Raw genomic sequence first — 27,954 nt, forward strand, 5'->3', positions numbered from 1 at the left:
TCCGGCCAGGACACGCGGCCCCGGAGGGTCGGCCTCTGCCTGCTCCTGTCCTTCTCGGGCAGAAAGGACAAGAGCCAGACCTGCTCATCAGAGGACCCGTCCTTGTATTGACAGCTGCAGAGCCCACGGGGAAGGGCCGGGCTTCTCCGAGCAGGGCACGAGGGGGCAGGAGGGGGCAGCCGGGCTGGCATTGCGCCCGCCCGCCGCGCGCTGCCCACAGGCAGCAGCCCTGCCCGGCGCGGCCGGCGAGCAGCCCCGGGCGAGCTGCGGCACCCAGCGCGGCTGCCCCGCAGCGAAGGGCACCTGCCCTGTGCAGCAGCGCCCACGGCGCGGGCCCAGGGGCCCCGTGGGGCTGGACCCCTGCGAGAGCGGGCGCCGGAGCCTGCACAGGGTGTGTGCGGGGCTGCACCCAGGGCTGTGCACAGGCAGGCGGGCTGGCCGCAGCGCTCCCCAGCCAGGGCTATCGGGCACCTGGAACTGAAAGTCACGGGGATCAGGAGCGGGGCCGGGCCGAGCGTCGGCGCCCGCAGAGCCGGGAGCGGCCTCCCCACGCCGCTCGCCGCAGAGAGACACCACGGCCCCTCCGCAGCTGGCGCCTCCGGGAGCCGATCCCGTCGGCTCCCCGCCGGCATGCGGCTAGTTACCGGCGTGTGAGCAGGCCTGGAAACACTCCCTCTTGGTCTCGAAGTTGTTCCTGTTCCCGCCGCAGCCGCCGTAAATGAACTCCTCGCACTGCCGGCTGGACACGTTGTAGAAGAAGCGGACGAAGAGAGCCTTGCAGTTCCCGCACACGGAGGGCAGGTAGCAGAAGTCTGCAAAGCCCCAAGGGGCTGAGGTGAGCCGCAGACGCGAGAGGACAGGGGCTCCCCAGCGAGGCGGTTTTACGCCCCGGGGCCCAGCGGAGCGGGTCGGTGCGCCGCACGCGCCTCGTCCCACGTGCCACCAAGCCCTTCCCGGCCCCTCCCCGCCCAGCCGGGTCTGCACCCCGCGGTCCCGGGGCGCAGGGGAACCGCGTCCCCAGCACCCCCAAGTGCGGCGGGGAGCTGCCCCCGGGGACGGCAGCGCACGAGCCCACGCGCCCCACTCGGGGCAGCGCAGCCCTGCGGGGGCTGCGGCGGGAGCTCGGGGATGCCCCAGGGGAGCCCCGTCCCCGTCTGCCGGGTTCACCCTTCCGGCGGCCGCCCCGGGCTGGGCACGCAGCCCCGCCGAGCCCTCACCGAGCACCGGCTCCTGGCACGTGTAGCCGCACTTGCTGGGGCAGCACTTGGTGGCACCGGGGCAGGCGGAGTCGCCGGTGCAGCGGGAGCACGAGGCGTCCTGGCGGCAGGCGCTGCAGTCCTCGTCCGGCGCGGCCACTGCCTCCGGGAGGTGGTAGCAGTACCCGGGCTTCTCTGCGGGACAGAGCAGCTCAGGCCCGGGGCGCCCGGGGGCCGCGGGGGACCGCGGGCGCCGTCGCGGCCCCAGGCAGCGCCCGGCAGCGCCGCCGGCACTCACCGGGCCCCGGCCCCGGGCCCCCCGCCCGCGCGGGGACGGCGAGCAGCAGCGGGGGGAGGAGGAGGAGGTGGAGATGGAGGAGGAGGAGGAGGTGGAGGAAGGCGCGCGGCTCCATGGTGCCGGGGAGCCGGTCTGCGCCCCCGGCGCGGCGGGCCGGGATTTAAGGCGCGCCGGCGGGGCGGAGGGAGCGGGCTAATTCCTGCCGTGCGGCAGCGAGCCGCGCCCCGGCAGGGCCTGGCCCCGCGGCCACCGGGAGGAGCCGGCCGCGGCACCCCGGCCGGCCGCGGCGCTCCCGGAGCCGGGGGGACCGGTAGGACGGGGAGGCGCGGGGCCCTCGGGCGCTCCGGGCTCGGCGCGGCGCGGCGCGGCACTCCGCACGGCTCGGCTCCGCACGGCTCGGCTCGGCACGGAGCTCGGCTCGGCACGGAGCTCTGCATGGAGCTCGGCGCGGCTCTGCACGGCTCGGATAGACTCGGCACGGAGCTCTGTACCGAGCGCGGCTCGGCTCAGCTCCACACGGCTCGGCTCGGCGCGGAGCTCGGCACCGGGAGAGCGGGGGCTGCGGGGCCGCGCTGCCCCGCCGGCTCCCGGAGCAGCGCGGTTCCCCCGCAGGCGCCGCCCCCGGGCCCTGCTGTGGGGTCTCCGCGCGTCCCCGCGGCCTCTGGGCGGTGCCCGGCCCGGCCCGGCCCCAGCCCCGGGCTGCCGGCCGGTCCCGCCGCGCCGCGTCCCGCCCCCACGCGTGGGCGGGCGGGGGCGAAACCGGCTGAAAGGAGAGAGAAAGAGATTAAGCTGCTCCCATTCCATGCAAATAATTATCGGCGTAATTACTGCTGTAATTACTGTCCCAAGGGGGAAGCGGAGGGAGAGGAAAGCTCTGCTGGGAGAGACTAGGAAACGTGAACCCGGGCTGGGGTTCGCAGCGAGCCGCCCCGGGAGAGGCCCACAGCCCTCTCCGTCCACGGGCTGCCCCACGGCACGGCACCGCGGGGTCGTGGCCAAGCGTGGACGGGGCTGAGCCCAGGGCCAGCGCTCGGGGCGCCCTCGCAGCCCACCCGGCCCTGCCCCGGCCCGCGCTCTGAGCCAAAAGACCGCCGATGTCGGCCCCCGAGCTGCCGACGGCAGCCAGCAGAGCTCCGTGGGGCCAGGCCGGCACGAGGCGCAGACCCCGCGGGGACGGGGGTGGACCCCGTGTCTGCACGGATGGTGAAGGGGAGCCCGGCACGACGACCGCGGCGGGAGCCGGGCCAGCAGCTCTGCGGCCGCCCTCCCCTCGTCTCCCACAAACCCTGAGCTGTCCAGGAAACTCTCTCATCAGACAGAAACTCCCAGCCCTGCTCCTAGCAGGAAAGCAAGGTCATCAAGCCAAAATCCACTGGGCTGCATTCCCCCCCCCCCCCCCCCGATATCTCTCCATGGCATCTCATCTACCCTGATGGTTACTGTAACCAGTTAAATCGTATTCCAGAATAGTCCTTGTGTTCTCTGCACGGGTGATAAGGCCATCGCCAAACAGGACTGACGCCGCACAGGAATGCGGGTCGGGCGCTGCCGCGCAGGGCAAGGAGCATCACGGATTAGGGGGTTTTTCCAGGAAGGCCAAAGCTAATTTTGCATATAGAAGAAAAGCACACACCAGGGAAGACCTGTGTAAGTGAAACCCCTCGTCCTGCCCTGTCGTGACGCCGCATCCAGCTCGCTCGGTCCGAGACGTGCACAGCATGAGCCACGTGTGCAGCAGGCAGCAGCTCGGGGGAAGCGCAGCCAGCGAGGCCAAACGCCGCCTGGCCTCGGCAGCAGTGAGCACCGAGGTGGCCTGGCCCGCCAGATCCAGGAAGGCACTGGCGCAAGGGGACCGTCCCCGCTGCCTCCCCGCGGCAGGGGCGGCCCCAGCGGGGAGCAGGGAGCCGGGATGCCCTGGCACAGCAGAGCTGAAGCTCCCAGGTGCTGCCGCTCTCATGTCTCTGGCTGCTTCTGGGACTAGTTCTCCTGCCCCGGTGCTGCCTCCATCTGGCCCAGGCAGGGACACACCTATGGGAGCGTGTCCCCATGGCTCGGGCTGCTGACATGGGTGCTGGTGCCACACGCGCGGCTTGCATTGCACACACGTGTGCGCACATGCAGCTAGGGTTGCATACGTGCACAGACTGTTTGGATGGCAGCTAGGATTGCATACATGCACACACGTGCACACCCACGCACATGCATGCAGCTTGCTGGGCGGACAGTGCTGGCGCTCGCCTGCCTCTCCCGGGGACCAGCGCTGCAGGAAGGGAGCAGCAGGGAAAGCCCCGGCTTGCGACATGCCCTGCCGCAGGCCTCTCCGCAGCCCCACGCGGTGCTGGGCACGGCGAAGCCCTCGGGCCGCACAGCAGCTCCGGGGACCGCCGCTGCCGCTGGAGCACTCGCGGTGTGTCTGTGGAGCGCCCGCATGCCGCAGCCTCGGGGGAGACTTTGGGGCCGGCGGGGCTGCCGGAGGGGCCGCGTCGGCACAGCAGGGTGGCCGGAGGGGCCACGTCGGCACGGCGGGGCTGCCGGAGGGGCCACGTCGGCACGGCAGGGCTGCCGGGGGGGCCGCGTCGGCACGGTGGGGTGGCCGGAGGGGCCGCGTCGGCATGGCGGGGCGGCCGGAGGGGCCGTGTCGGCACGGCAGGGCTGCCGGGGGGGCCGCGTCGGCACGGTGGGGTGGCCGGAGGGGCCGCGTCGGCATGGCGGGGCGGCCGGAGGGGCCGTGTCGGCATCCCCGCGCGGGGCCGTGCAGGCACCGGCCGTACCGGGCTGGCCAGCGTCGTTTCGGGGCTGAGCCGCAGCCACGGAGTGAGGGTGCTGGCGGCACAGGGCTGCGAACCGTGTCGGGTCACAGGACGTCCCCCGGCAGCGAGCCACGGTGCCGGGAGGCAGAACAATACCCAGGCGCCTGCCAGGGCACCACGGGCCGCTCCACACGGCAGCAACCTCGGACCGCCGCGGCAGCGCCCAGCCCCGCGCCGCAGGCGCCCGGCTTCTCGCTTCCCGGCCCCGCGGTGCGGCGCGGCACGGTGCGGCACGGCACAGCTCTGCGCACGCTGCACGGAGCCCGCGCCGAGCGCCGCGGCCCGCACCGCTCCGGGACCCCCAGCCGTCGCGCGCCCCAGCGCAGCTCGCCTGGCTGCCGCTGCCGTGGGGAGGAGGAGACGGGGGGAGTCACGCTCGGACGGAGTGTGCCGGGAGCTGGGGCACGGACGGGTCACTGGGAGCCACCTCCGTCCGGGGAGGATTTAACGCCGCTGCCTGCGCCTGGGCACGCAGCCACGGCACGGCACGGCACGGCACGGCACGGCCGGCCCCGCGCGCCATGAGGCTGGCGGCTCTGCTCCTGCTCCTGGGGCTCTTCTGCCTCTGGGCTCGTCTGGTGTCCGCAGGTGAGCCGGGGCCAGGGGCCGGGGTGGCGGGGCCACGGCATCGCTCACGGCACGGCCAGGCGCGCGGAGGGCTCGGGGCCGGGACGAAGCGCGGGCAGCGTCCCGTGCAGGACGCGTGGGCGGACCTCACGGGACCTGGGCTGCGGCTCGCACCCGCTGCCCGCTGCGAGCCCGCCGCCCTCCCCGGGGGGGCCCCCGCCAGCTCCCCAGCTGGGGCTGGGCCCCAGGGCCACGTACCGCAGGACAAGGGCTCGGCGCTACGAGGCTCCTGTCTCTCCCCAGGCTTTGCCTAGCCCCCGCCTGCACACGGACCCGAGGGCCCCGCGCGTGCAGCCACCCCGCACCCACCGGACGGCCGGCCACAGAGCGATGCGTGGGCCGCAGGACGAGCGCCCGCCCCCTCGAGACCACCTCCACCTCCTAGGGCGCAGCGGTCTCCGTGGCCCCCTCATCAGTAAATGCAGCCTGCAATGAACTGTCCGGCTCCAGCTGTGTCAGTGTCCCGGTGAGCTCCCACCTGCCTCCGTGGGACCCCAGCCCAGAGCTAGGGATGGGGTTGCAGTGCAGGAAGGGTCCCGTCAGCCCGGGGGCTCCCCACAGTGGCCAAGGTGAGCCCGTGCCTCGTTCCTCCAGGCCCAGGAGCCCCGACGGCACTGCCAGCCCACTGCTCCTTGGTGCAACTGTGCATCCTGTCCGAAGGTGCTTAAATATCTGGGGCATTTCTATTTTCACCTGGATATAGCCAGAAATTATTTTTCTGGTGCCACGTGCTTGGAGCTGGCACACAGCTGAAACCTGCACCCCTCCCCTGCACAAACCCTCCAGGGACTCGAGCGCACTCAGCCCTGGCACTTGCACCACCATGACACCGGAGAGCATCCTCACCTTGGGGCAGCTCGCTGGGCTGGGGAGCGGGGAGGGAGGTGAGGGAACTTGGCGAGTGGTGTCAGACCGTCCCCTCTCCTGGGCTGCAGGGGCCGTGTCAGACCCGTCCCTGCGAACGCAGCTTCCCCTTGGAACGCCTCCCCCGGGCAGGGCAGCGCTGAGCTCTGCCCGCTGCTCCGATGAAGGGGAGCCCATCTGCCGTGGCACATGCCACCGTCTCCCACGACCACGCTCTGCTACCAGCATGTCACGGGGCTGCAAGCACAGGCTAAGGGGCACCCAAGCCCCGACAGGGAGCCTGCGCAGAGCTGTCCGCGCCGGGGCCCCGCAGGCGGCAGCGCCCGCGCGGCTCGTGACCAAAGCCCAGCCAGGGCAGCTGCTCTCGGAGGACACTGGGCAGACTTCAACCACGTAGCCACTCAGACCGGGGAGCCGCGGGGGGCCGGGGGGAAGGAGGGCCCCACAAGGCTTCTCCTAGCGTAGAGATGCTCCACTGGTGCAAGACACGTGACTGATCCAGGGCGTCCGTGTGTCTCTCACTTCCCGCCCACGTGTGCCAGGGTCATGCCACTGTGCGAAGTGCCGTGGGCTCAGAGCCCAGGCTGGCCAGGAGCAAGCAGGGGTGCTCGCGGTGTCCCCAGGGCTTGCCTGGCATGACCCAGGAAGGCCCGAGCAGGCCAGGCACCGTGAGAAGACACAGCTTGTGCTCCAAGTGAATGACCTAACGGGGGATTTATTAGAAGAGAGAAGGTCCTTTCCAAAATGACTGGTGCCTGGGACCAGCCCTGGCAGAGCAGGGCAGAGGCAGAGGGGGGAGGCCAAGGGCAGCTGTCCCACACCACGAGCCTGCCCCACATGGCCACCGCAGGCTTTCCTTGCCCCACATGCTCCTTCCGCAGCCTATGACCATTGGTCACCAGACATCCTCACCATCACTGCCACTGTCATCACCACCATCGCTGTCATCATCATCACCACCGTCGTCATCACCATCATCATCTTCACCATCATCTTCATCCTCGTAGTGGTAGTTGTCATTATTATCGTTGTCATAGGTTTCATGTTCATTTTTCTCATCATCATCACCATCACCACCGTCGTCGTCATCATCATCATCATCGTCATCCTCTCCATTGTCACCCTGCTCAGACTCTGTCTTCTCTCCCGACACAGGCTTCTCCTCAGCCTCTGGCTTCCCCTCAGCCTCCGGCTTCCCCTCAGATGCTGGCTCTCCTCCAGTCTCTGGCTTCTTCCCAGTCTCTGGCTTCTCAGCTACTGTGGGTTTCTTCCCTGATGTGGGCTTCACCCTGGACACTGGGTTCTCCCCTGTTGCAGGTGTCACAGAAGCCACTGGCTTTTCCCCAGATGGGTGCTTCTCTTCAGACACTGGATGTTCACCTGACTCCAGGTTCTTGGCTGGGGTGACTCTGCTGGATTCAGGGTTTGAAATAGAGCTGGGTTTTTCCCTTAAAAAGGGGGGTTTCCCTGGCAAAGCAATTCCTGTCATCTCTTCCTGTGGTTGTCTCTCTGCACCACTAGCAGGGACAGGAGAAGTTGTTCCCGGGATCCCTTAAATATAAAGAGAAGACAGAAGCGTCAGAGTCCCCACACACCTCCAGCTTGCAGTGGCTCCCAGCAGGCACAGCCTCCTCCCTGCAGCAGGCTGCGGGCACAGGGCTGCACGCCTGTCCCGGGGGCAGAGGCAGGCACCGGCCACACTGCTGACTTCTTTCTCTTCCAGCCTTTCTGCACCCTGCAGAAATGCAATGGCTGAAGCGACTGGCACCTGTCCTCTGCCCAGAGGTGTGGAAAGTTATTGCAGTGCTGCTATTTACTTCCTAACTGCCGACCTCTCTGTCCTTCTTGCTGAAGGCAGTCAAAGAGATGAGCTCTGCTCCTGAAGAGGAACCGCTTCAACACACTTGGCTATTCCATGGGAAGGGCTCTGCCCCTGCACAGTCTGCTTTACCCCCCTGACGGGCAGCCCTGCTGCTCCCAGGAGCTGCTCTCAGTGCCCTTCAGTACGGTACAGGACTCCTTAAGACGTGCAAGGCACACAGTAACTTTCTGCTTGACAAACAAGCCTTTGAACGTCATTTTGGTATTTTAACACTGAGGCTGGTGCAGCGAGGGCATAACAATTTCCCGCACTTACAGCAGCTGAGTTTGCTACAGAACAGTGCATGTGCATTCTCTTCTATGGGCTTTTCCTGGTGGATTTTCCAGCCTAGGTCTACCCCACTGCTGCTGTACAGCCCAGGAATGAAAGAGTCCCCCAGGGGCCAAGTCAATATCTGTACGGGGAGGCACCTCCAAGCAGATCCATCTCAGAGTGGTAAATGAATTCTGGTATCAAAAGGGGTCTTACCACCAGCAGCAACAGGTTTGCAGACGAGCCTTCCCTGGGAGCTGCTGCACATGTGCCCAGCCGGACAGTCCTCATCACCTCTGCACTCACGCAAACACCTGCACGTAACTCCTGTTGTATTGGGAGAAGCCTGGGGTTAGAGCAGGCACAGCACAGAGCCCGAAGGCACATCAGCCACACGCTCGCTGACCTGTCAAGCGAGAGTGGCTTTCAGCGGTAGCACCCGGCCCCTCTGTTTGGAGGGGGAAGGCCCCCATCCCGCCCGGCACATCCGTAGAGACATCAGCACAGGCGTTTCACTGTCCCAGGCATCTGTGCCTGCAGCGAGGGGCCTCCCCCGGCCGCCCGCAGCTGAGCCCAGCCAGCGCCCCGCGCTGGGGCAGAGCCGTTTGGGGCTGGCACGTGTCCCAGCCGGCTGCGAGCCGCATGTGGCCGTTCCCAGCGAGCGGCCCTCGAGTCTTGCCCTCAAGAGGAGGCACCGTCCAGGGCAGGTAGAGCCCTGGGAACCCTGCAATAACCCGCAGCCCGTATCCTCCTCCCACGACCCACCAGCCTCCCACCTCCACCGTCCTCGGTAAGTAGCAATCACACCCTGTCCTGCCAGCTGGGCCCACAGCATCAGAGGACTCCCCTCCCACAGGCAAAAAGCTTTCTCAGCCCAAATTAAAGATGCAGACTTTCCAAAGTTTTTAAAACTTGGACAAAAAAAAAGTCAAGAAAATCTGTCTTTTTTTCTAGGAGGCTTTTGGGAGTGGGTGGAAGAAATAAGTGAAAATTGAAATATTGATTGCAGAAAATTTTTAGCAAAAAAAAAATTTACTTATCTTTAAGAGTAAGAAATACACTATTATTTAACTAGGACATAAATATATTGCTAAGTATATTTTTGAAATAAGTATATATGTTTCCTGTTATGCAGTAACAGGTAAACACACTGAGAAACAGAACTGCACTGCACAGTACCTTCCTGATGTATACTGTTTGCCTCTTGGTATCTCTAAAACAGGGAACGATATTCAGAAGTTAGAAATAGAAGACATCAGCATTACTGACTTGCTGACAAAAGAAGGGTCATATTGGCAGACTTAAAATCAGCTTATAAACTAAGACCCAAAGAAACTCAAGTTTCTAGAGAAAAAAAAAAAGAAAATCTTCATGGTACTCCTATAAACATATTTTCATTAGAATGCAATGACGCCAGCGTGGAATTACAGAGGAACAGCAAATCTGACTCACATTGTAAACAAATTGTTATTGCCTTGTAGTTTAACTTTCAAAATAAAATTGCCTAATTTGAACAATTACAGAAGTATTCTGAAAGAAGTGAACCAGTAATATTTTAAATACCGCTCTAAAAAATCACTTAACTGTTCATTTTGAAAGAATGTAATCTTAATTCCTCAGAGAGTTCACGATTTTTCCTGAGGAAAAAAATAGGGGAAGGAAATTTTTTTTGAGAGTTTCGTTTCTTTCAGATCTGCACTTCTCTAGTTTGGCTGTGTGTTTTCAAAGAGGTCATTAGGGAGCGCAGTTATGAAATCTGTCATGAAACAAAGAAGGCAGGAGACAGCTGCAAGCACAGATGATGAACGTAAGGTGAGCTGCAGTTGGTGTCCACGGTACACAAATGTGGACAAGGCACTAGAATTTAACCTGCTGCAGTTCAGGCTTTAACAATCCGCATATTTTCATTTGCCCAGAGCAAACCAGCCCTCACAAAGCCCGCAGCCACTCTCACCTCAGTACCTGCTCCTCAGGCTGAAAGTTGCTCTGTCCAGCCAGGACTGTCCTTCTCTAGCACTCCCTGCTCAAACAGAGTATCATTTCTTGTCCCGTCTCTGTTTTGGTCCTGTCCACAGCAGTCCTGGTTTCTCACAAGGGAGATATTTCTACTGGCCTCTGCCCTGGTCACTAATACACTAATGGTCCACCTTCCAAGCATCTCTATGCCTGTGCTTTTGGTACCACTGCAGTCTCTGTCCCCTGCTTCTCCCATGCTCATATGCAGATACAGACAAAGTTCTACCTAAAGAGAGAGAAGTCTTAGGGGAAAAGAAACCTCCTGACACCATGCAATACCAGAAACTCACTCTGTTTCATCAGCTGCAAGGGCCAGTGAGAAAGCCAGACTCGTATCATTGCTGTGCTCAGGGCAAGAGAAACCCTGGTCAATAGTGTATGGCACTAGCAAAAACGACTTCAAAAGGAAATTACAGAATGCAAAAAAATTTTTGTGGCTAGAACAAAGATGTCATTCTTTATGGCATTTGCTTGATTTTTAATATTTTGCAGAACTCAAAGAATATAAAATTAAACAGGGGCTAAAGCTCCCAAGAGTCAAAACCTTTCATAGAAATCTTTCATCCATATAAGAATTAAAACAGATACTTAAACACATGTCATGGAAAATACAAAAAATACTCTAAAATCTACAAAAGGTGAGTGTTTCAAACATGCCCATACTTGCCTTTTGTGGGTGCAGCCTGCAGCTCTGCCCATAGGGTGAGGAGCCCCAGCAGGAAGATGCTTCTTGACTTCATGCTGCAGGTATGAGTTGCCCTGGCCAAGCCAGGCAGCAATTTAAACTTCCTCCCAGGTAGAGGTGGTTTAGGAATGGGAGGAAGCAGCTAACAGGTCACTTGTAAAACCTCCCACATCTTATTGTAATTCTGCTCTCTAGAGAGCCACTCCAGCTCTCTCTCTCCACCCAAACTGAAGATATGAGTAGGATCCAGAGCTGCTACACGTTGCCATGGAATACAAAATTAAGAAGTAGAAGGAGCAAACAGAAAAGCCTGAATGTACAAAGAACTCCCCAAATCTTTACCACTTTTCTATGGGAATCCCCACAGACTTGTACTTGCACAAAGCTGTGACTGATCCTCTCTGTACTCTGACACCTAGAAGCATTCTGGTGACAAAGAATTTTTCTCAGGTTCCAATACTGAGGACTCTGCCAGTCTCTCCCTGAGATACAGACCTGAAAAAGGCAAACCTCCCATGCGTATCATCCAAACTGTGTTTTTTTCCTCCTGGTCATTTTAGTCAGTTCCTCACTCAAGAGTTCATAATCCTTTATAAGGTATTTCTAATGCAAAAGAGTAGGTGTATTTCCTAATTCTTAGACAGCATTTTTGAAAATATGTGGAAGAATATACTTTCAGGGTAACTGCTTTATTGAGATTTGCAAAGAAAATGGAAGTTATACTGTAGGAAAGAAAAAGTGCTAACTCAGTCTGAAATGGTATCTTCCTCTTCTATCTCACTGCCTTAGAGAAACACAGCACTTAGATGCGCACAGATCTTGCATCATCTGTTTGGTAAATCGTTACACTTTAAAAAGCAGCAATAATCAATGTTTCTTGGCAGACAGTTGACTTCTCATACTGCAGCATGACCAGCTTCATACCACCTTCATCTTAAAGCTGAGGAAGAATGGAGTGTGAATCTCTTACATAGATGGAAAAATTCAATGCATTTTTTAAGACTAGAGCTCTCAACTAAGACATTCAGGAAGAGAGGGCATCTTCTGAAAGAACATACAGTAACAGCCCCATTACTGCTTGGAAAGCAGATGCTTCAGGAAGTTGTGGGAACTTTGATTAATAGCAGTAATTATCTGTATTGCAGTAAGATGCACTGGGCTGCTAGACCAGATTCTGCCTAGACACAAAAGTTAGTCCTCGTCCTTACAATATAAGCAAAACTAAGACACAACGAATAAAAATTTCAAACAGTGAGAGGCAAGGGGGAAGAAAGAGGCACTGAGAACAGGTAGAGTTGTTACATAAAGTTGTTTTGGGTGTGGTTTGAAGGCTTCAAGTCTCTCAAAGGTTTTTGATTCATCTGAAGTCTAATCCAACCTCTAGTGCTACAATTCAAGATGCAAATACAGCCACCTTTGGTCCCCGCAAAAAAATTCCATGCAATTCCCCACTTCCTGTCTTCTGAAAAAGGTATCTGCCAACTTAGATCATCTTCACACATCTTTCTTGGCAGTTTTGCCTCATCTTTTTCCTTCTCTGTTCCTTCACACCAACCATCACCTGAAAAGAAAGTCATTAAAGCATGCAGTTAACTCCTAAATTATAACTTCGGCCTTAAAGGTCATCTCAGCTGGCTGCATCATCTTTGAAATTATTTGCAGATGAAAATTTTATTCATCCAGGCAGCACTGCTGACTAATTCCTCTATTCCAAATATAAATTTGGAATTCTTTGTTCCTAATGCTACTGTTTCAAATATAAGTTGCTATTTTCAGATCTTTGCAGGTCCAGTATTCAAACCCTCTTTTGAAAAAAAAAGTCTCTTCATCCAGTATTTCTTTTGTTAGTTCCATTCATAACAAGTATTTTCCATTTTTTTCACTCTTACTAGTGGAAACTGCCAGGTTTTGGACTGAGTTCAAAGCCTCTGCAAATGAACTTGGTGCACATGGTCCTTATCCTTTATGCTCTCCCTGTATCCAATGTTACTACACTGCAACACAAACACGGTCTATGCACGCATACAGGAAAGCAGAAAGCATTCAGTGTAACCATTCACCCAACCCAACTAGAGATACACCTTAAGGTGCCCTCAGATCAGCTTTTTGCAAACTGCTTTCCCTCTGAAATCGCAGCCCTGACTCACTGAAGCCCTGAATCTTTGCTTATACTCCTGATAGTTATGCTGAAACTATTGGGCATGAACTGCAGGGTTTACAGTGTTTATGCATGAGCACCCAACTAGTTCACAAATAAGCACCAAATTAGTTCATGCATGAGCACTCAATTATTGCATGCATAAGTGGCCAACTAGCACATGCATGACTGCTTCATCAGTTTAATTATGAGCCCCATTTTGGGCATGATTTACAGAGTTTAGGTAGGAGAGGGGTAAAGTGGTGTCCATCTGGGAGGAGGCTGTGAACTGTTGTGTACCCATTACAGTCAGGCCCAGCCAGCTCTGAAACCAGTGCAAGCAACCTATCATGAGCCAAAATGGCAGCCCATCAGAGGTCCGTGCTGAGATACACTGGAGAAGGCTCCCTGCAAGGGGAGAAGACACATGAGGAAAGACGTGCAGAGACACACGGGGAGGCGCCAGAGGAGACACATGGAGAGATGGCTGAGGAGAGGTGTGACTGGAGACACGCTCATGGAAGGAAGCACTTCATGACAAAGGGTGCACCCCTGAGGGAGTGCAGCTGTGGGTGACCCACACCACAGCGGCAACAAGGAGCATGGAGGAGCAGGAGACAGAAGGAATTACACACACAACCTCAACATCCTGCATTGCCCATTGCCTCACTAAAGGAACTGGGAGGGACCAAATGTAAACTATGGCATAAACAAGGCAATTTGAGCCTGAGACAGAGATTTACGAGATCAAGAACAATTGCAAAGAGCCCTTTCACCACGCTGAATGCCAACAAACCCAGGAGAACAACAGGCACAGGAACCACTTCCCCTTTGCAACACGCAGAATCGGAGCTCATACTGCTTCCTTGCTCTGAATCCAGTAAAAGAGTCTGCTGAGTTGAAATGACTGCATGCACAGTGGAACACTCTGGAAAGGTCAAAGGCATAGGGTTTTAAGGATGAGATCTCATCGAAGGCAAAGAGAACACTGTAATCTCACTAGAGCCTTCAAATTGCAGATCTAAATTGCCTGCCTTCACTGGAGACTTACATTGAGAGTAAATGAAAAATTAAATGTACTGACACATTTACTTCCCCTTTTCTCTGCATCTGATTTCATGGTAAAGACTTGTTTAATATATTTGAAATAGCAGGTTAAATAGTACCTTAAATTGTGTGAGTATTGACCCATTTAAATTAATTTACTCTCAAGTCGCACTGGAGGGCTAGTCAGAATTTAATTTTGCAGATTTCCCTTCCCTATTTAATTATTTCCTCTTGAATTATCCATGGGTCAAACAACAATCAATATTACAGGAGGCCTTAATGACAGGTCTGGCCAGGACAGAGCAGCACCAGGCAAGAATAGATCAGACTTGCCGGATCCACAGAAAAATAAAGTTTAAATCTGCAACAGAAGGATAAGTGAAATTAACGCTTTGAGTCTGACATTATTCTACAATTGTAAACAAATGTGTGCCACTTTACATAAAAACTAAAAAGGCAAAGCTCCTGCTTCAAAAAGCAAAATCATGTAAAATGCAATGAAAGGGGTATGGGCTCAGATGTGGGAAGGTCCCTGGCCTGTGCGCTGAAAAACCTGTGTGGGAAGAAGACTCATTGCAAGAAACATGTTTTAAGTACAGGTTTACTTTACTCTTCCTGGCTGTGACTCAATTCTGATGCTATTTCTAAGTGAACCACCTGTATCTGTTGAACTTCTGGTATTCCACACCTTACAGCTACATGGCTTAATATGAGAGCCAGATGCTTATCATGGGTTATTGTTGTTAGTCACTGTTGAACAGAACTCCCCACTGAGCTAATTGTACCATCCTGCCGGTTCATGCAACATCAACTCCCCTTCCTCTCATCCAGTGAATGAGCCAAAATAACCAGGCTGTGCCATGGTAGCAGAACACCCATCCAGCATCAATGTCCTCGCCTACATCCATGCTACTGGGGCACCCGTTAGCTCTTTGGTCAGAAGAGTGCTTGATAAGAGACCGCTAAGAATAGCCCAGCTGCTGCAGGGAACTGGAATTTACTTACTGAAAATCAGTTCTTGAAAATTCATAAACACCTGGCTCAGAAACAGGGATATTTATCATAGTTTTGTGGACAAATTACAGCATAGTCACAGTTCTGCTTCCTAAAATCCCTCCTCAGTTTTCAGACAAATAGATTATTTCTTCTGCAGTCTCCTGGCTAGACCAGGATTCACTGATTTCTAACTCAAATATATCTGGGTATGATTGCCAAAGGAGGTGACATCCATCTCAGTCCTATATTGATAGGACTGCCTTCCAAACACTCTATATGATAGATATTACAGGGGTTAAAAATGATAACCATATAATTATTTCAGTTATTATTTAACCACAGATTCCAATCTATTTCCTTTCTACCTCAAAAGTGGCAGTTCACAAAAGCACAGTGTGAAAAATAACAAGTGTGAGCAGCTGTGAATCACTGATATGACCTGATCAATAACAGGGCTCCTTTTAAACATCAAAAGAGGACTCCCATGAAGGAAACTAAAAGCACTGCTTTTGATGTGTACTACCACGCAGCTCAAACACTCAGCCACGGGCTTTTCATCTTAGAGAACAATGCTACTGTTTTGGCACACATTTACATTTTAGTAGATCATAATCTTAGTTAAAATTCAGGGAATTAATGAAGTAGAAGTTTTTTAAAAGCACGTTTCTCTACTGAAACAAACATCTTGAAAAGATAAACCTACAGGTCTTGTTCCATCTATATGGACTTGGATTTTATAGGGCAAGATTATACCTTCATCCATGATGCACAGCAGTGGAAGATCACAACCAATGCAGGCAATCTTGACAGACTAAAGACACGAACATGGGCCTAGGAAATTCAGCAAAGCAATTTCATGCTACTAGTTCTGGATATTTACCCAAAATGTCATTGTTTTATTTAAACCACTACATTTTTGTGCTAGAAGAGCAAGAGCTCAATATTCAGAGCAAGAGCTCAATATTCCAGATACTGGGTGCTTCCATTTTCTGTGAAGTCCTCTTGTAAAGTTCTTATGATATTTAGCTTACAATGTTTCACTTTTGGTCCTGTTACCTCACCTGGTATTTCAAGGAGGATCTCTGTTGCTGATTGAGGTATCCAACTCTGGCCCACATGGAGCAGTGCTTTCCACTACAGTCTTCCGGCTTGCTCTCAGGAATGATCAGTGATTTGTTGTTGTATACATTAGGAGCATGTTTTGGGTGTCTGAATGGAAAATAGTCTTGTTTTCCTCTCACCACAACAGCCCAATTTCATGACTCTCATTGATTACCTGCAGTGCAACAGAATTGCCATTAGGTCAGAGAGAAGGTGAATAGAGAAGAGCGGTAAACAATGTTGTCAAAAATATGAGGGCAAGATGTTCTGATTCCCATTTTACATCTGCCACTGTTTACAAGATCATCCAATTCAAAACACAGAAGTGGATGGTAGAGCTTTACGCACATAAAGGTCACACTATAAGCTCTTACACTTCCCAGCTGGCAGGTCTGCATATGAAACGTCTCCTTCATGCAAAGGAAGTACCGTCCATATGAACACCAAAAAAAAAAAAAAAAAAGACCCAGAAATACAGTAACTGAACGCAACATAAGACTTGTAATGTTTATGCTGAGAGTGCATAAAGTAGACAAGCATGCAGTTCTAGCCGAAGTGATGAAAAGAGCATCTGTTGCAACTCTTTGTTGTCCATTCTATCTCACAAATAACAAAGTACATGGAGCATGGAATACACTGCATTTACTAGTCACGGGACATTTATAAGGAAATGATCTGTTTCAGAAGAAATGGATGCAGCTAATACACCACCTCCTCAAGACTGTTACCTTGTGCCAACCCACAGACCCACAGTGGAGCGTGTCTTCTGCTGCTTTAGGACACAGCAGACATGCTCTTGCCCCACACTGGGATCTTACGAACACTGCTGCCATTGTTGATGTTTGCAAAAGGAGGAGTCACAGCAAGTAAAGACCTGGAAGTAAGAGAAAAGGCCGACAGTGATGAGTAACACTGGTTTCCATCTGCCTCTGCATATTCTTGGAAAGACAGGATTATGTCCAAGAAAGGTAATCAGTAATTCAACACAGAGCCTCCTATATTTTACATAAAATTGCAATAAAAAAGTTTCCATAGGGCTGCAACAAAGCTCACTCCAGGATTTTCTGTCAATTCTGCCCCTGAACATTTAAATTACTTAACATCACACAAGCAGATACCTGCAGATATTAGCACAAGCCCCTACACCTCCCTGTTGTGAACCTTTACAAGCTCCCACCATGGTTCCAAAGAAACTACAGAATTGTCACCAGTGTTTTTTAAATCTAACATGAATCAGTTTGAAAGAGACTCCTGACATTTAAATCACTTGTTTTCTCTCTCCCTGTTCTATTTCCTCTCCTATCCACTTAGATAGTACTGTTGTACTTACTCAAAAAAAACCCCAGAACCTTCTGCCACATTCCCTAGCCCTACGTGCCCCCCGCACACCCCCACAGACACCCCCACCCCTACGTGCCCCCCGCACACCCCACGGGGAGCCGCCGCCCCGCCGCCCCGCCGAGGGGCGCCCCTGCCCCCGGCCCGCCGTTGCCATGGCAGCCGGCAGCTTCCGGCAGCCGGCGCGGCGTGATGACGCCAGCGTGCGGCGGGCGCTTCCGCGTGCGAGGGCCGCGGGCCGGGAGCGGGGCCGGGGCCGGGAGCGGGGCCGCCATGGGGGCCGCCCGCGACGCGGAGCAGCAGCCGGGGCCGCCGGGCGAGGAGGGTCCGGGCGGCGCCGAGGAGCAGCTGGTCAGCACGGTGAGGAGCGGGGCCGGGCGGGCGGGGCGCGGGGCCGGGCCGGGCCGGGGCTGACGCGCCTCTTCCCCGCAGAGCCCCTGGAACATCATGATCAAGCACCGGCAGGTGCAGCGGCGCGGCCGCCGCTCCCAGATGACCACGAGGTAACGGCGCCGGGCCGGGCTGGGCGGGGGAGGCGGAGGGACGGAGCCGAACTGGCGGGGTGGGAGGGAACCAGGCCGGACTGGGCGGGGAGAGGGGAAGGGGGGGAAGCAGGCTGGACTGGGCGGAGGGAGGGGAAGGACGGGACCAGACTGGATTGGGCTCAGTGTGGTGGAACCAGGTGGGACTACACTGGAAGAAGGCACTGGGCTGGACTGGGCGGGCTGGAGGGAAACTGGCCCATACTGGGCTGGTGCTGGGGGGATCAGGTTGGACTGCACTGAGGGGGGATGGAGTGGGACCAGAGAGGGAAGGGGTCCTGGGTAGAGTAGTGAACCCAACTGGACCTGATACTGACGGGAGCAGGGGGAGACTAGGCCAGATGGACATGGAGGCTCAAGTGAGGAGACTGGTGGAGGACTGGACTGGGCCAGACTGCGGTGGGGCAACCAGACTGGACAGGAGAAGTGAGTCTGGTTTAGACCACACTGGTGGAGGAGGGTCTCCGTGCCACCCACCTGATATCCCCACCTTCAGTTTCACAGACCCAGTTGTGTCCATGGACCTGCTGCGAGCTGTTCTGCAGCCCAGCATCAATGAGGAAATCCGGGGCATCTTCAACAAATACATGAAGGTGAGAGCTTAGGAGATGGGGCTTCCCACCACTGCAGGCTGTGCAGGAGGAGCTCAGCTCCTGGGTCGCTGTGTGAGGCTGTCATGCCTGTCCCGTGCCAACCTGGTTGCTGGCGTGTGGGTGCAGTGCGAAAGCTGCACACCATGTGCTTGCCCCGACATTGCCTTGTTGGTCAGGCTCTAACCTTTTCTTGCGGCCTCTTCAACAGTTTTTCCAGAAAGCAGCAATCAATGTGCGTGATAATGTCGGGGAGGAGGTGGACCCAGAACAGCTCATCCAGGAGACATGTCGGAGTTGCCTAGAACAGGTAAGCACAGTAGCAAAGGGCTCTGCACACCCAGGGGAACCTGGTATGTCCATGAGTGGCTGTCTACCACCTGCTTGGCTGGCTGTGCAGAGAAGCCCTGGGGCAGGACATGTTCCTCTTCACAGCCTTGCAGAGTAGCCAGAGGAAAACGTCCACAGTACTTCCATGGTTACTGTGCTTGACTTCTTTTTCTTGTCAAAAAGGAAAGTAGTCAGTGCTGTATAGCCCTTGTTGCAGTGATGCTTTGCACTGATGCTCTGTCCGTGCTTGTTACACACAGCTGACAACTGTGAGCTTCCATAGTAACTCTGGTTCGCACATACTCATTGTAGGGTCCTCCAATGAGTCTGTGATCTTTTTCTTTCAGATCTTATTTTTGTTCCAGTTGTCCTGACTTTGTCATGCTGTTGCATCTCACTGTCTGTGAACAGCACTGTACTTTAGAATCACTCTCACCAGAGCTCGTACAGGGCTTTTAGTCAGCTACACTTGAATCTCTGGGTCTGCAGTGACCAGCCCTTGTGGTCTACAGGGCATTTGAGTCATTAGCTATGACCTTTACAGTTTACACAGTCTGGTCTTTCTCTCCAGTGCAAGTGTCTTTGCACATGCACAAGGTCCCTTTCATAGGAAAAGGCAGGGGTGGCTGACAGTCTCTCTCTGGACCCAGAATCAGATAGCCCTTCTTTCTCTTTCTGCAGGCCAAGCTGCTTTTCTCTGATGGCAAAAAGGTGATCTCCAGGTTGCCCCATGAGCATGCAGTACCAAAGGTAAAAGTTGTTACCGTTTCCACAGTCTTAAATGACTTCTAAGAGCTGGGAGAAGAAAGAGGAGGAGAGTTTTACTTTGTTCTCTGCCTGTTCTTTATCTGTTGCATTCCAGAAACAAACTATAAGCAGGTAGTGCAGTGCTGCAGGGTAAATCTCTGTCTCTGATATCCTGTTGTCCATCCATTGCTGTAATGAGGAGGTAGAATTGGGAGATGATAGGCTAGGAGGGAGGAGATTACCTACAGAGCAACAAAAGTCCTGTGCACTGTTGCTGCTTATTGTGACTAAGTGCTTCACCCCGAGAAGGGTAGGCTTCAATATTCTCTGTGCCTCAAGTGCAGCAGACGACAGTAGCTGACAGTGTGGGTGGGGGCCCTTACTAGATAGGGAGAAGGGCTGCTGTTCATGTCCTGCCATTCCTTTGCTAGCGTGCCCGACAGATGGATGAGGAGTTGAATCGGCGAGGAAGCCCAGTTCCCAAAAAGGTAGGGTTTTCCACACAAACACTTCTATGTTGTTAACCTGTTCCTCATCCTTCTCACAAAATAAGTGCATGCAAATGCAGATGCAGCTTTTGTGATGCCTTAGAGGCCCTTGCTCTTGGGCTAGTCAGCATTTTGCTCTTGACAAAAAGAGCAATTTTCCCAGCAGGAGTTAACCAAGAGTTCCCTCAGCCTAAACAAATGAGTAACTCCAGGATTTCTTCCTTGCAGAGAAAGGGACGGCCTCCAGGACAGAGCCTAGCAAATGATCGTGGGGTCTCGGGCATGGCTGCGTGAGTATGGGCTGTGAGTTAGAGCCTGCATTTGGGGAGGGTGGGGAATGAGACTAGCTGAAGCAGGGAGTATAGAAGACCTTCACGGAAGCAAGGCCAAAAGGTATAAAAGGGTTCAGATGGACTATTTGGGGTGAGCAGCTTATTACACAAGTAGCAATGGGGTCCTGACAGCTGGGGAGAAGAGAATGTGCAGCAAGAATGAGGATCTGGAGCTGCAGTAGAAGGTGTGAATGAAAATGGAGCTGAAGGGGTGGAGCTCAGCTTCCTGCTGCTAGGTGTTTGCAGTGTTCTTCTGGGAGTTGGTTCCTCTGGGATCCATTCTTATTTCATTTTCCTTCCCTTCAGGTGGAAACTCAAAGTCTCTGAGACCGTGAAAAGGGATGGACCAAAGGTATTGGTTGGCCAACACTGCTGGGCTCACCCTCTCCTCCCCTTTGCTTCCGTCAGCAGAGCCCTACCTGCTGTGGGAACTGAGGACAGTTTTAAGCTGTGCTCTGCCCTGATGGGCCTCTGCGTTGCAAAGAAAGAAGCAAGAAGAGGAGTGAAGTGCCTGGAAGCCTGTGCTTGTCTCCTCCAGACACTGTAGCCTGTAGCTCTGTGATGTGGTACCAGCTATTCAGGAGACTTAGTGCAAGCAGTAGTAGCCAGGAGGATCCCACGAGTGTTATGTGCCAAGGAAACAGCTTAGAGCAGCCCAGGGTGACATAATTTCCCTCCTCTTGGAAATCCAGAGGTTTGCAGCTAGCTACCTCCCTCCCAGGCCAGGGGGCGGTTTTGAGGTTCCCCATCAGAGATCTGAGGCTCACGGAGCATTGGTTGGCACCAGCTTCATTTCTAATGTTGCCCCTTTTCCAATTGCTCTGTAGTGGGATCCATCCCGACTGACTGAAACCACAACCTTTGTGCTGGGATCTCGAGCAAACAAGTAAGGAATGGCCCTGTTGATGGAGGGTGGTGTCCCCAAGGCAGGAGCCCGTAAGACTCCTCCCATCACTTTATTTCTCTGCCTCGGAAGCAGTAGGAAGGGCACGGGCTTGGGGAGGAGAGAGGAGGAGAGGAAGTGCCCCTGTACCACCCAGCACTGCTTCTGCACAGGTTTAACATGCTCCCCCTCATGTTCCTGTTTCAGAGCTCTCGGGATGGGAGGAACAAGAGGGCGACTCTACATCAAACATCCCCACCTCTTTAAGGTCAGATACCGCAGCAGGATGCTTCCTCCTTTGGGGTTTGCTCAGAAACAGTCTGTGATGGGAATCAGGAATGTATGCTTTGGTTCGCTTGTTTTCTTCCTCTCCCACACCCTTGTTTGTTGTCTTAGAACCCACAGAGTTTGGCTAGCACACTGAAAAATAAGTTAACGGCCTAGTGCAGCCTCTGAAGTGGTGTTTTTGCCTGGAGCCAGGGTTTTACTCTGAAGTGAAAGGAGGCAGAGCCGAGCACTCCCTCCTGGGAGATAAAGATCGGCAATGTTTGGGGGGTCATGCAGTTGTAGTGGAGCACTAGAATGGAGTTGAGTGTCCAAATATAGGGGTGGTCAGAGCAAAAGGTCTGTTGCCTGTGTTCAGCTAGGTCCTTGCTGCTTTATTGCAGTACGCAGCTGATCCGCAAGATAAGCACTGGCTGGCAGAGCAGCAGCACATGAGGGCCACTGGGGGCAAGATGGTGAGTACGTCCAGGCTTGCGCCTGCCGCAGCCTGAGAGAGAACTGCACAGAAACCCAGTCCAGGATTAAAACGGGCGGATGAGCAGCAAAACAGGGCATGTGCAGCAAAACCAGTGTGCTGTGGGGAAGGTGAGTTTGTGCAGGAGGCCAGGCAGAGCACAGTGAGACAGTTGTTTCTGGGTGCTTGGAGCACCTTGGCCAAGGAGATTTGGTTTTGCTGCTCCTCTGGGACCTGGGCACGTGTGAGAGAGTAGGGCAGAAGCAGAAGGCACTGAAGGCTCCTCCTGGGAGCAGGTCTGCAGGCTGGCCGAGTGTAGCAGGGCCAGCGGGAAGGGGGTTATGAGGCTTCCATTGCTGTGCCAGGCAGATACCTCATTTCTGAGCAGCAGCACAGTGTGTCCAAAGCTTGTGTGTGTGAAACCTGAAGTGTTTCACCCCTTGTGCTGCAGGCATACCTCCTCATCGAAGAGGATATTCGGGATTTGGCTGCCAGTGATGATTACAGGTGAGGCCGGAAGCCAAGACATCCTGTGTGCTGCAACCTTCTCCCTTTCGAAAAGCGGCCCAGAGCCGGGGTTGCCTTGCGCTTCCAAGAGGCGCAGGGGCCCCCGCTCAGCGCCGGCCTCTGCCCTCCGCAGGGACTGCGTTGACCTGAGGCTGGAGGAGCTGAAGCCCTTCGTCCCGCCGGCGTGGATGACGGAGAAGATGCAGAAGTACATGGAGACGCTTCGCAACGGGGGGGACCCGCCGCCGCCGCCGCCGGAGGGGCCCCCCGAGCCCTGAGGCCTGCCCCGAGCCCTGAGGCCTGCCCTGCCCCCGGCCCTGCCGCCGCCGCCGCCGGCCCTCGCAATAAAGCTGCTTCGCACCCGCCTCCGCTGCCTCCTCCCGGGCTGGGGGGGACACGCGCCTGGCCCTTTAAGGGGTCCCCCTGGGCCCCTCCCCGGGGTCTACGTCACGGGTGAACCGCCAATAGGGGAACATCCGGAGTGTTACCGTCTGCCAATGAGTGGCCCTCTGCTGTTTCCAGGGCAACCGCATCCCTCGCGATCGGTGATTGGCCGGCTCGAAGGGGGCGCGCGGCTCATTGGCGGAGCGGCCGCGGGTTTGAAACATTCAAACGGGGGCGCGGGAGCGGCGGCCGCGGCGGGAGCGCAGCGGGGCCGGGGCGGCGGGATCCGGAGCCGAGCCGAGCCGAGCCGAGCCGAGCCGAGCCGAGCGCGGCAGGAGGGCCCCGAGCCAGACCGCACCGGGCCGAGCGCAGCAGCGGGTACCGGGACCGAGCCGAGCGCAGCAGCGGGGCCCGGGGCCGCGCCCGGAGCGGCAGCGGGGCCCGGGGCCGCGCCGGGAGCCGGAGCGCGGCCGGGAGCCGCGATGGCCTCGCAGAACGCGAATCCCGCAGCCGTGCCTAGCGCGGCCGCCCGCAAAGGGGCCGAGGCGGGAGGCACGGCCGCCCGCGGCTCCGTGGGGAAGAGGTGAGAGGGGGCTGGGGCCGGGCCGGGCCGGGGGGAGCGGGGCCGGGGCCGCGCCGCGCTGAGGGGAGCGGGGCCGGGGCCGGCTCGGGCGGGGCCGGCGCGGCCGCCTAACGCGCGCTTCCCCCGCAGGCTGCAGCAGGAGCTGATGGCGCTGATGGTGAGTGGGGCGCGGGGCCGGGGCGGGGGGGAGGGGGGGGCTCCGACGCCGCTGACGCCGCTGTCCCCGCAGATGTCCGGTGACAAGGGCATCTCTGCCTTCCCCGAGTCCGACAACCTCTTCAAGTGGATCGGCACCATCGACGGTGCCGCCGGCACGGTGAGCAGGATGGGGCACTGGCGGGCAGGGGCTGACCCCCCCCGGCCGAGCCCCCCTAACTGCCGCCCCCAGGCCTACGAGGACCTGCGGTACAAGCTGTCCCTGGAGTTCCCCAGCGGGTACCCCTACAACGCGCCCACTGTGCGCTTCCTCACACCCTGCTACCACCCCAACGTCGACACCCAGGGCAACATCTGCCTCGACATCCTCAAGGACAAGTGGTCCGCCCTCTACGACGTCCGCACCATCCTGCTCTCCATCCAGAGCCTGCTGGCAGGTGGGGCCCTGCGCCGGGCATGCGGTGGCCAGGGGGCCAGGCCCCGCTGTGGGAGGGGGCCAGTGCTGGGCGAGAGCAGCCCTGCTGCCCGGGGGGCTCTGGGGTCAGGGCCACCCGCCCGCTGAGCCAGCGCCCTGTCCCCAGAGCCCAACGTCGAGAGCCCCCTGAACACGCACGCGGCCGAGCTCTGGAAGAACCAACCTGGTGAGTTCCCTGGGTGGGACTGGGACCCCTCCGTCCTGCCGGGCCAGCAGCCGTGCAGCCCCCGGACCCCACTGCGCGAGCACTGCCCGCCCGGCCCCACTGCGCCTGCATGCTGCGCCTGGCTGCTCTCCTGGGACCTCAGCACCGCGCTCTGCTCTCTCCTCAGCCTTCAGGAAGTATTTGCGGGAAACATACGCCAAGCAGACCAAGAGCCAGGAAACCTGACCCCCTTCCCACCTCCCTTCCCACGCAGCAGCGCCTGTCTCTGCTGCCCTCGGGTCTCCGCTCTCTCTGTCCCGCTGCTCTCTGCAGCGTTCTGTATCATAGGCTGTTTTTAAATTAATTCTGCAGTACGAGCCACAGCTAATGTATAAATAAATGCACATTTATAACTTTGTTCTGGGGGCCGTGAGGGTTGAACTGCAGCCTGGCATCCTGCCCCTGCGAACTGCCTGCTGGCTCCTTCCCACGGGGGCCGTGGCCGGGACAAGGATGCGGGTCACTGCCGCGAGGCACGGAGACGCCGCTGCTGCAGCCCTCCCAGTGTGGGAAGCGGGATGGAGGGACAACAAACCTCATGGGATGGACGGGTCTTTGCTGACCTGCTGTGGGCTGGGTGCTGTGCGTGGCAGGGGGCTGCACAGAGCCCTGCTGCTCCTGCACCGGGCACCCCAGGGCAATCACAGGACCACGCAGCAGTGCCCTGTGCCCAGCTGCAGTCCCACGCCGGGCCCCTGCCACCGTGCCGTCCCGGTGGCCCCCGCGCTGCCCCCAGCCCAGCCCTGCTGCGTGGCCTCCACCGTCCACAGCGGGATGTTGGCTCTGCTCTCCATCTCTGCCAGCATGGCCCTCACCTCCTCGATCTCCTCCTCAGGGCGTGGGGCGGCCGGGGGCCGCTCGGGGCTGCGCCGGCTGCCCCCAGGGCCCGGCTGCCCCCAGCCCCGGCGCGCACCCTCGGGCCAGCCACCCAGCCCAGTGCACAGCAGGGCTGCGCCGGGGCCTGGCACTGTGAATTGCTGGCTGAGGTGGTGGGCTTTGCGCAGGTCCTGCAGGAAGAGCTCCAGGGCAGAGAGGAAGAGCACCCACAGCCGCTCCAGCTCCCGGCGCTCCTCGGGGCTGGCCGGCGGGCGCCGCAGCCCCGCCACCAGCGTGCTCCGCAGGCCTGCAGGACGGCACGGCGCTGAGCGGGACGGCCCCACGCGCAGCCCCTTTCAACACCCCTGGCCCCAAGGCACTGGCTGCACCAGTGTGGGATGCGCGGCCAAGGGCAATGCAGGTCCCGGCAGTTTGGGGGTCACTGTGCCTGTACCCCTGCGCAGTGCCCATGGCCATGGGGCACACACGGTGCAGACAGCATACAGCGCATGCGGCACGGGGGTGAGCACAGTGCAGGGTGCCCTGGCCCTGGGGCGAGGGCAGTGCAGGATGTGAGCAGAGTGCAGGGTGCCCGTGGCCCTGGGGCGAGGGTGGGATGCGGTGTGGGCAGTGTAGGGTGCATGTGGCACAGGGGTGAGCGCAGTGCAGGGTGCCCCTGGCCGTGGGGTGTGCACGGTGCAGGATGCATGCAGTACGAGGCCAAGCACAGTGAAGGGTGCCCTGGCCCTGGGGTGAGAGCAGTGCAGGCTGTGGGTGCTGTAGGGTGCAGGTGGCATGGGGACGAGCACGGCGCAGGATACCCTGGCCCTGGGGCAAGCGTGCCGCAGGGTGCCTGCAGCCCTGGTGGGCCCAGGCCCCTGCAGGGTGCTGCACCCCCAGCCCCCGCCGCAGCCCCCTCCCTGGTCCCCGCACCCCGCGGGCCAGCCGTGCCTTACCGGCGCAGAGCTCGCGCACCCGGGCACTGCTACGGCGCAGCTCCTCCCGCAGCTGGGCGCAGTCGGCGCTGCCGCCCAGCTGCAGCACCAGCTGCCGGTGCCCAGCCGTGGCCGTGCTCAGGGCGGCCGCGCATGCCCTCACCGCGCTGCACGTGCCCGCGCTCGCCGTAGCCATCCGCCGCCGCGACACCCCGGGGCTCAGCTCCCTCGTGCCGTGGGGACGCCGTGGGCCCTGGCGCGCGGGGCGGCTGCCGGCCACAGCTGTGCAGCGCTGCCGGCCGGGCCGTGCTCCTCCCCGCCGGGGCGACTGTGCCGAGCCGCAGCAGGCGCGTGGGAGGAGAGGTCCCCAGGGAGCAGCGACGTGCCGGCAGCCTGGCATCGGGCTCCCCGCGGCACCAAAGTTCCCGGTGCTGCCTTAACCCACGCAGCCCCGGGACGGGTCCCTCCCGGCGCGAGCCGGGGTCCCCGCCGGGCCCCGCAGGCAGGAGCAGCCCCGTTCAGGGCATCTCCCGGGGGACATTTGCCGGCTGAGACCCCCGGCTGAGCCGGCTCCCGCACCAGCAGCGCAGGCACCAGCGGCTCCGCGCGGCAGACCTGAGCTCGCCGCTGCCGCCAGCCCCGCAGCCCGTGGGAATTGCCGCTTGCGCGCCCCCCGGCACGGCCCCTCCGTGGGGCCCCCGTCCTGCCTGGGCACGGCCCCGGCCGCTGGCTCCGCGCCGGCCCCCCGCGTCCTCCGCCGGCCCGTCGCCGGGGAGCCGCCGGCGGGGCGACGCCACCGGAAAGCCCCAGGCAGCGCCTGCAGCCTTTTCCCCTTTTAATGATGCTCAAACAGAAACCGCGTTTGGCGGGGCGGAGGGGAGGGCCTCAGCCGCCCGCGGGCAGGGGCTCCCAGCCGGCCGCGGCGCTGCGGAGCCCGGCGGGAGCCGGCGGCAGGGCCGGGCGCTGCGGACGTGCTGCCCCCCGCGGGCGGCAGCGGCGTGGGGCTGGAAGCTGCGCCGGCCCCGGGAGCGTCTGGTCCTTTACTGCACACCCTCCATCATCTTGAGGAACTCTGCAAGAGAGCAGCACCGTCAGCGCCGGGTGCTGGGCACCGTCAGCGCCGGGTGCTCGGCGCCACGGTCCAAGTCCAGCCGGCGCGGCGGGTGTCAGCGCTCACCGTCGAAGTCGATGCGGCCGTCGTTGTTCTTGTCCGAATCCTTCATGAGGTCCTCTATGTCCTCCTCGGTGACGTGCTCGCCGGTGGCCCTGAGGATCTCGCCCAGCTCCTCGATGTCGATGAAGCCGTCTGCGTTCCTGCGGGCGGCCGGGGCAGCGCGTCGGGCCGGGCAGGATGCGGCCGCCGGCCCCGCGGCGTGGGCGCCCGCCACCGCCGTCACCACCCCACTCACTTGTCGAAGATGCGGAAGCAGTTGGCCAGCTCCTCCTCGGACTTGCCCTTGGCATCCTCCTTCATCTGGCGCACCATCATCACCAGGAACTCCTCGAAGTCGATGGTGCCGCTGCCTGCGGGGAGGAAGCCCAGCAGCGGTCAGGCGCGCCGCCCGGCGCCCGCCGGCCCGCCGAGGAGAGCTGCTCACCGTCCTCGTCCACCTCCTCGATGATGGCGTCCAGCTCCTCCTTGGTGGGGTTCTGGCCCAGCATCCTCATCACCGTGCCCAGCTCCTTGGTGCTGATGTCCCCGCCGCCATCCGCGTCAAACATGTCAAAGGCAGCTTTGAACTCTGCAGGAAGGGGGCATCAGGCAGGGCAGCACGCAGGACGGGGCCCGTGGCCCCCAGGGGGACCCCGGCCAGGACCCGGCCCCGCGCCCCACGGCCTCCCCTGCTCACCCGCAATCATCTCCTCGCTGAGGAAGGCACGGGCTTCCGCCTGCTGGTCTGTCTGCAAGGTGAGGGGAGAGCGGGTCATCGCCAGCCCCGCACACCTCAGCCCCTAGTCCAGCTAGCACAGCACCGCTCCCTGGGGCGAGGAG

General features: G+C 58.5%; 5 protein-coding genes and 1 long non-coding RNA gene across 9 annotated transcripts; 2 read left to right on the top strand and 4 right to left on the bottom strand.

The window, feature by feature from the left end:
• Positions 1-6,511: 6,511 nt before the first annotated feature.
• Positions 6,512-8,253, bottom strand: LOC134147877 (mitotic apparatus protein p62-like). Its single transcript, XM_062589425.1, has 2 exons — positions 8,146-8,253; positions 6,512-7,346 (listed from the first exon to the last, which is right to left on the bottom strand). The coding sequence occupies exons 1-2, from the start codon at positions 8,195-8,197 to the stop codon at positions 6,691-6,693; spliced, it is 708 nt and encodes a 235-aa protein (XP_062445409.1). The 5' UTR covers positions 8,198-8,253; the 3' UTR covers positions 6,512-6,690.
• A 2,255-nt stretch (positions 8,254-10,508) lies between these two features.
• Positions 10,509-17,302, bottom strand: LOC134147770 (uncharacterized). 3 transcript variants are annotated; one of them, XR_009960060.1, is made up of 4 exons: positions 17,242-17,302; positions 16,640-16,785; positions 15,872-16,086; positions 10,509-12,191 (listed from the first exon to the last, which is right to left on the bottom strand). It is a non-coding gene; the product is annotated as an uncharacterized LOC134147770 (long non-coding RNA). The 3 variants fall into 3 exon arrangements; XR_009960061.1 differs by lacking the exon at positions 17,242-17,302 and adding an exon at positions 13,564-13,695 and having other exon boundaries at positions 16,640-17,235; XR_009960059.1 differs by lacking the exon at positions 17,242-17,302 and having other exon boundaries at positions 16,640-17,235.
• A 181-nt stretch (positions 17,303-17,483) lies between these two features.
• DNTTIP1 (deoxynucleotidyltransferase terminal interacting protein 1) lies at positions 17,484-22,772 on the top strand. 2 transcript variants are annotated; one of them, XM_062589144.1, is made up of 13 exons: positions 17,484-17,609; positions 17,682-17,752; positions 18,288-18,384; positions 18,593-18,691; positions 19,393-19,461; positions 19,890-19,946; positions 20,175-20,236; positions 20,585-20,630; positions 21,106-21,164; positions 21,369-21,429; positions 21,830-21,901; positions 22,352-22,407; positions 22,541-22,772. In XM_062589144.1, exons 1-13 carry the CDS (start codon positions 17,523-17,525, stop codon positions 22,683-22,685), a joined length of 981 nt encoding a protein of 326 aa, XP_062445128.1. In that variant the 5' UTR covers positions 17,484-17,522; the 3' UTR covers positions 22,686-22,772. The 2 variants fall into 2 exon arrangements, with proteins under 2 accessions (XP_062445128.1, XP_062445130.1); XM_062589146.1 differs by lacking the exon at positions 21,830-21,901.
• A 495-nt stretch (positions 22,773-23,267) lies between these two features.
• UBE2C (ubiquitin conjugating enzyme E2 C) lies at positions 23,268-24,545 on the top strand. Its single transcript, XM_062589267.1, has 6 exons — positions 23,268-23,374; positions 23,504-23,531; positions 23,604-23,690; positions 23,763-23,967; positions 24,112-24,171; positions 24,338-24,545. The coding sequence occupies exons 1-6, from the start codon at positions 23,274-23,276 to the stop codon at positions 24,394-24,396; spliced, it is 540 nt and encodes a 179-aa protein (XP_062445251.1). The 5' UTR covers positions 23,268-23,273; the 3' UTR covers positions 24,397-24,545.
• Positions 24,546-24,851: 306 nt separating this feature from the next.
• Positions 24,852-26,157, bottom strand: LOC134147978 (regulator of G-protein signaling 9-binding protein-like). Its single transcript, XM_062589576.1, has 2 exons — positions 25,983-26,157; positions 24,852-25,333 (listed from the first exon to the last, which is right to left on the bottom strand). The coding sequence occupies exons 1-2, from the start codon at positions 26,155-26,157 to the stop codon at positions 24,852-24,854; spliced, it is 657 nt and encodes a 218-aa protein (XP_062445560.1).
• An 844-nt stretch (positions 26,158-27,001) lies between these two features.
• TNNC2 (troponin C2, fast skeletal type) lies at positions 27,002-27,890 on the bottom strand. The gene is made up of 5 exons (XM_062589577.1): positions 27,812-27,890; positions 27,560-27,703; positions 27,371-27,485; positions 27,139-27,275; positions 27,002-27,033 (listed from the first exon to the last, which is right to left on the bottom strand). Exons 1-5 carry the CDS (start codon positions 27,888-27,890, stop codon positions 27,002-27,004), a joined length of 507 nt encoding a protein of 168 aa, XP_062445561.1.
• Between the last annotated feature and the right edge of the window lie 64 nt (positions 27,891-27,954).

Source organism: Rhea pennata, chromosome 16 (assembly GCF_028389875.1).
Source record: "Rhea pennata isolate bPtePen1 chromosome 16, bPtePen1.pri, whole genome shotgun sequence".
Classification (NCBI taxonomy): domain Eukaryota; kingdom Metazoa; phylum Chordata; class Aves; order Rheiformes; family Rheidae; genus Rhea; species Rhea pennata.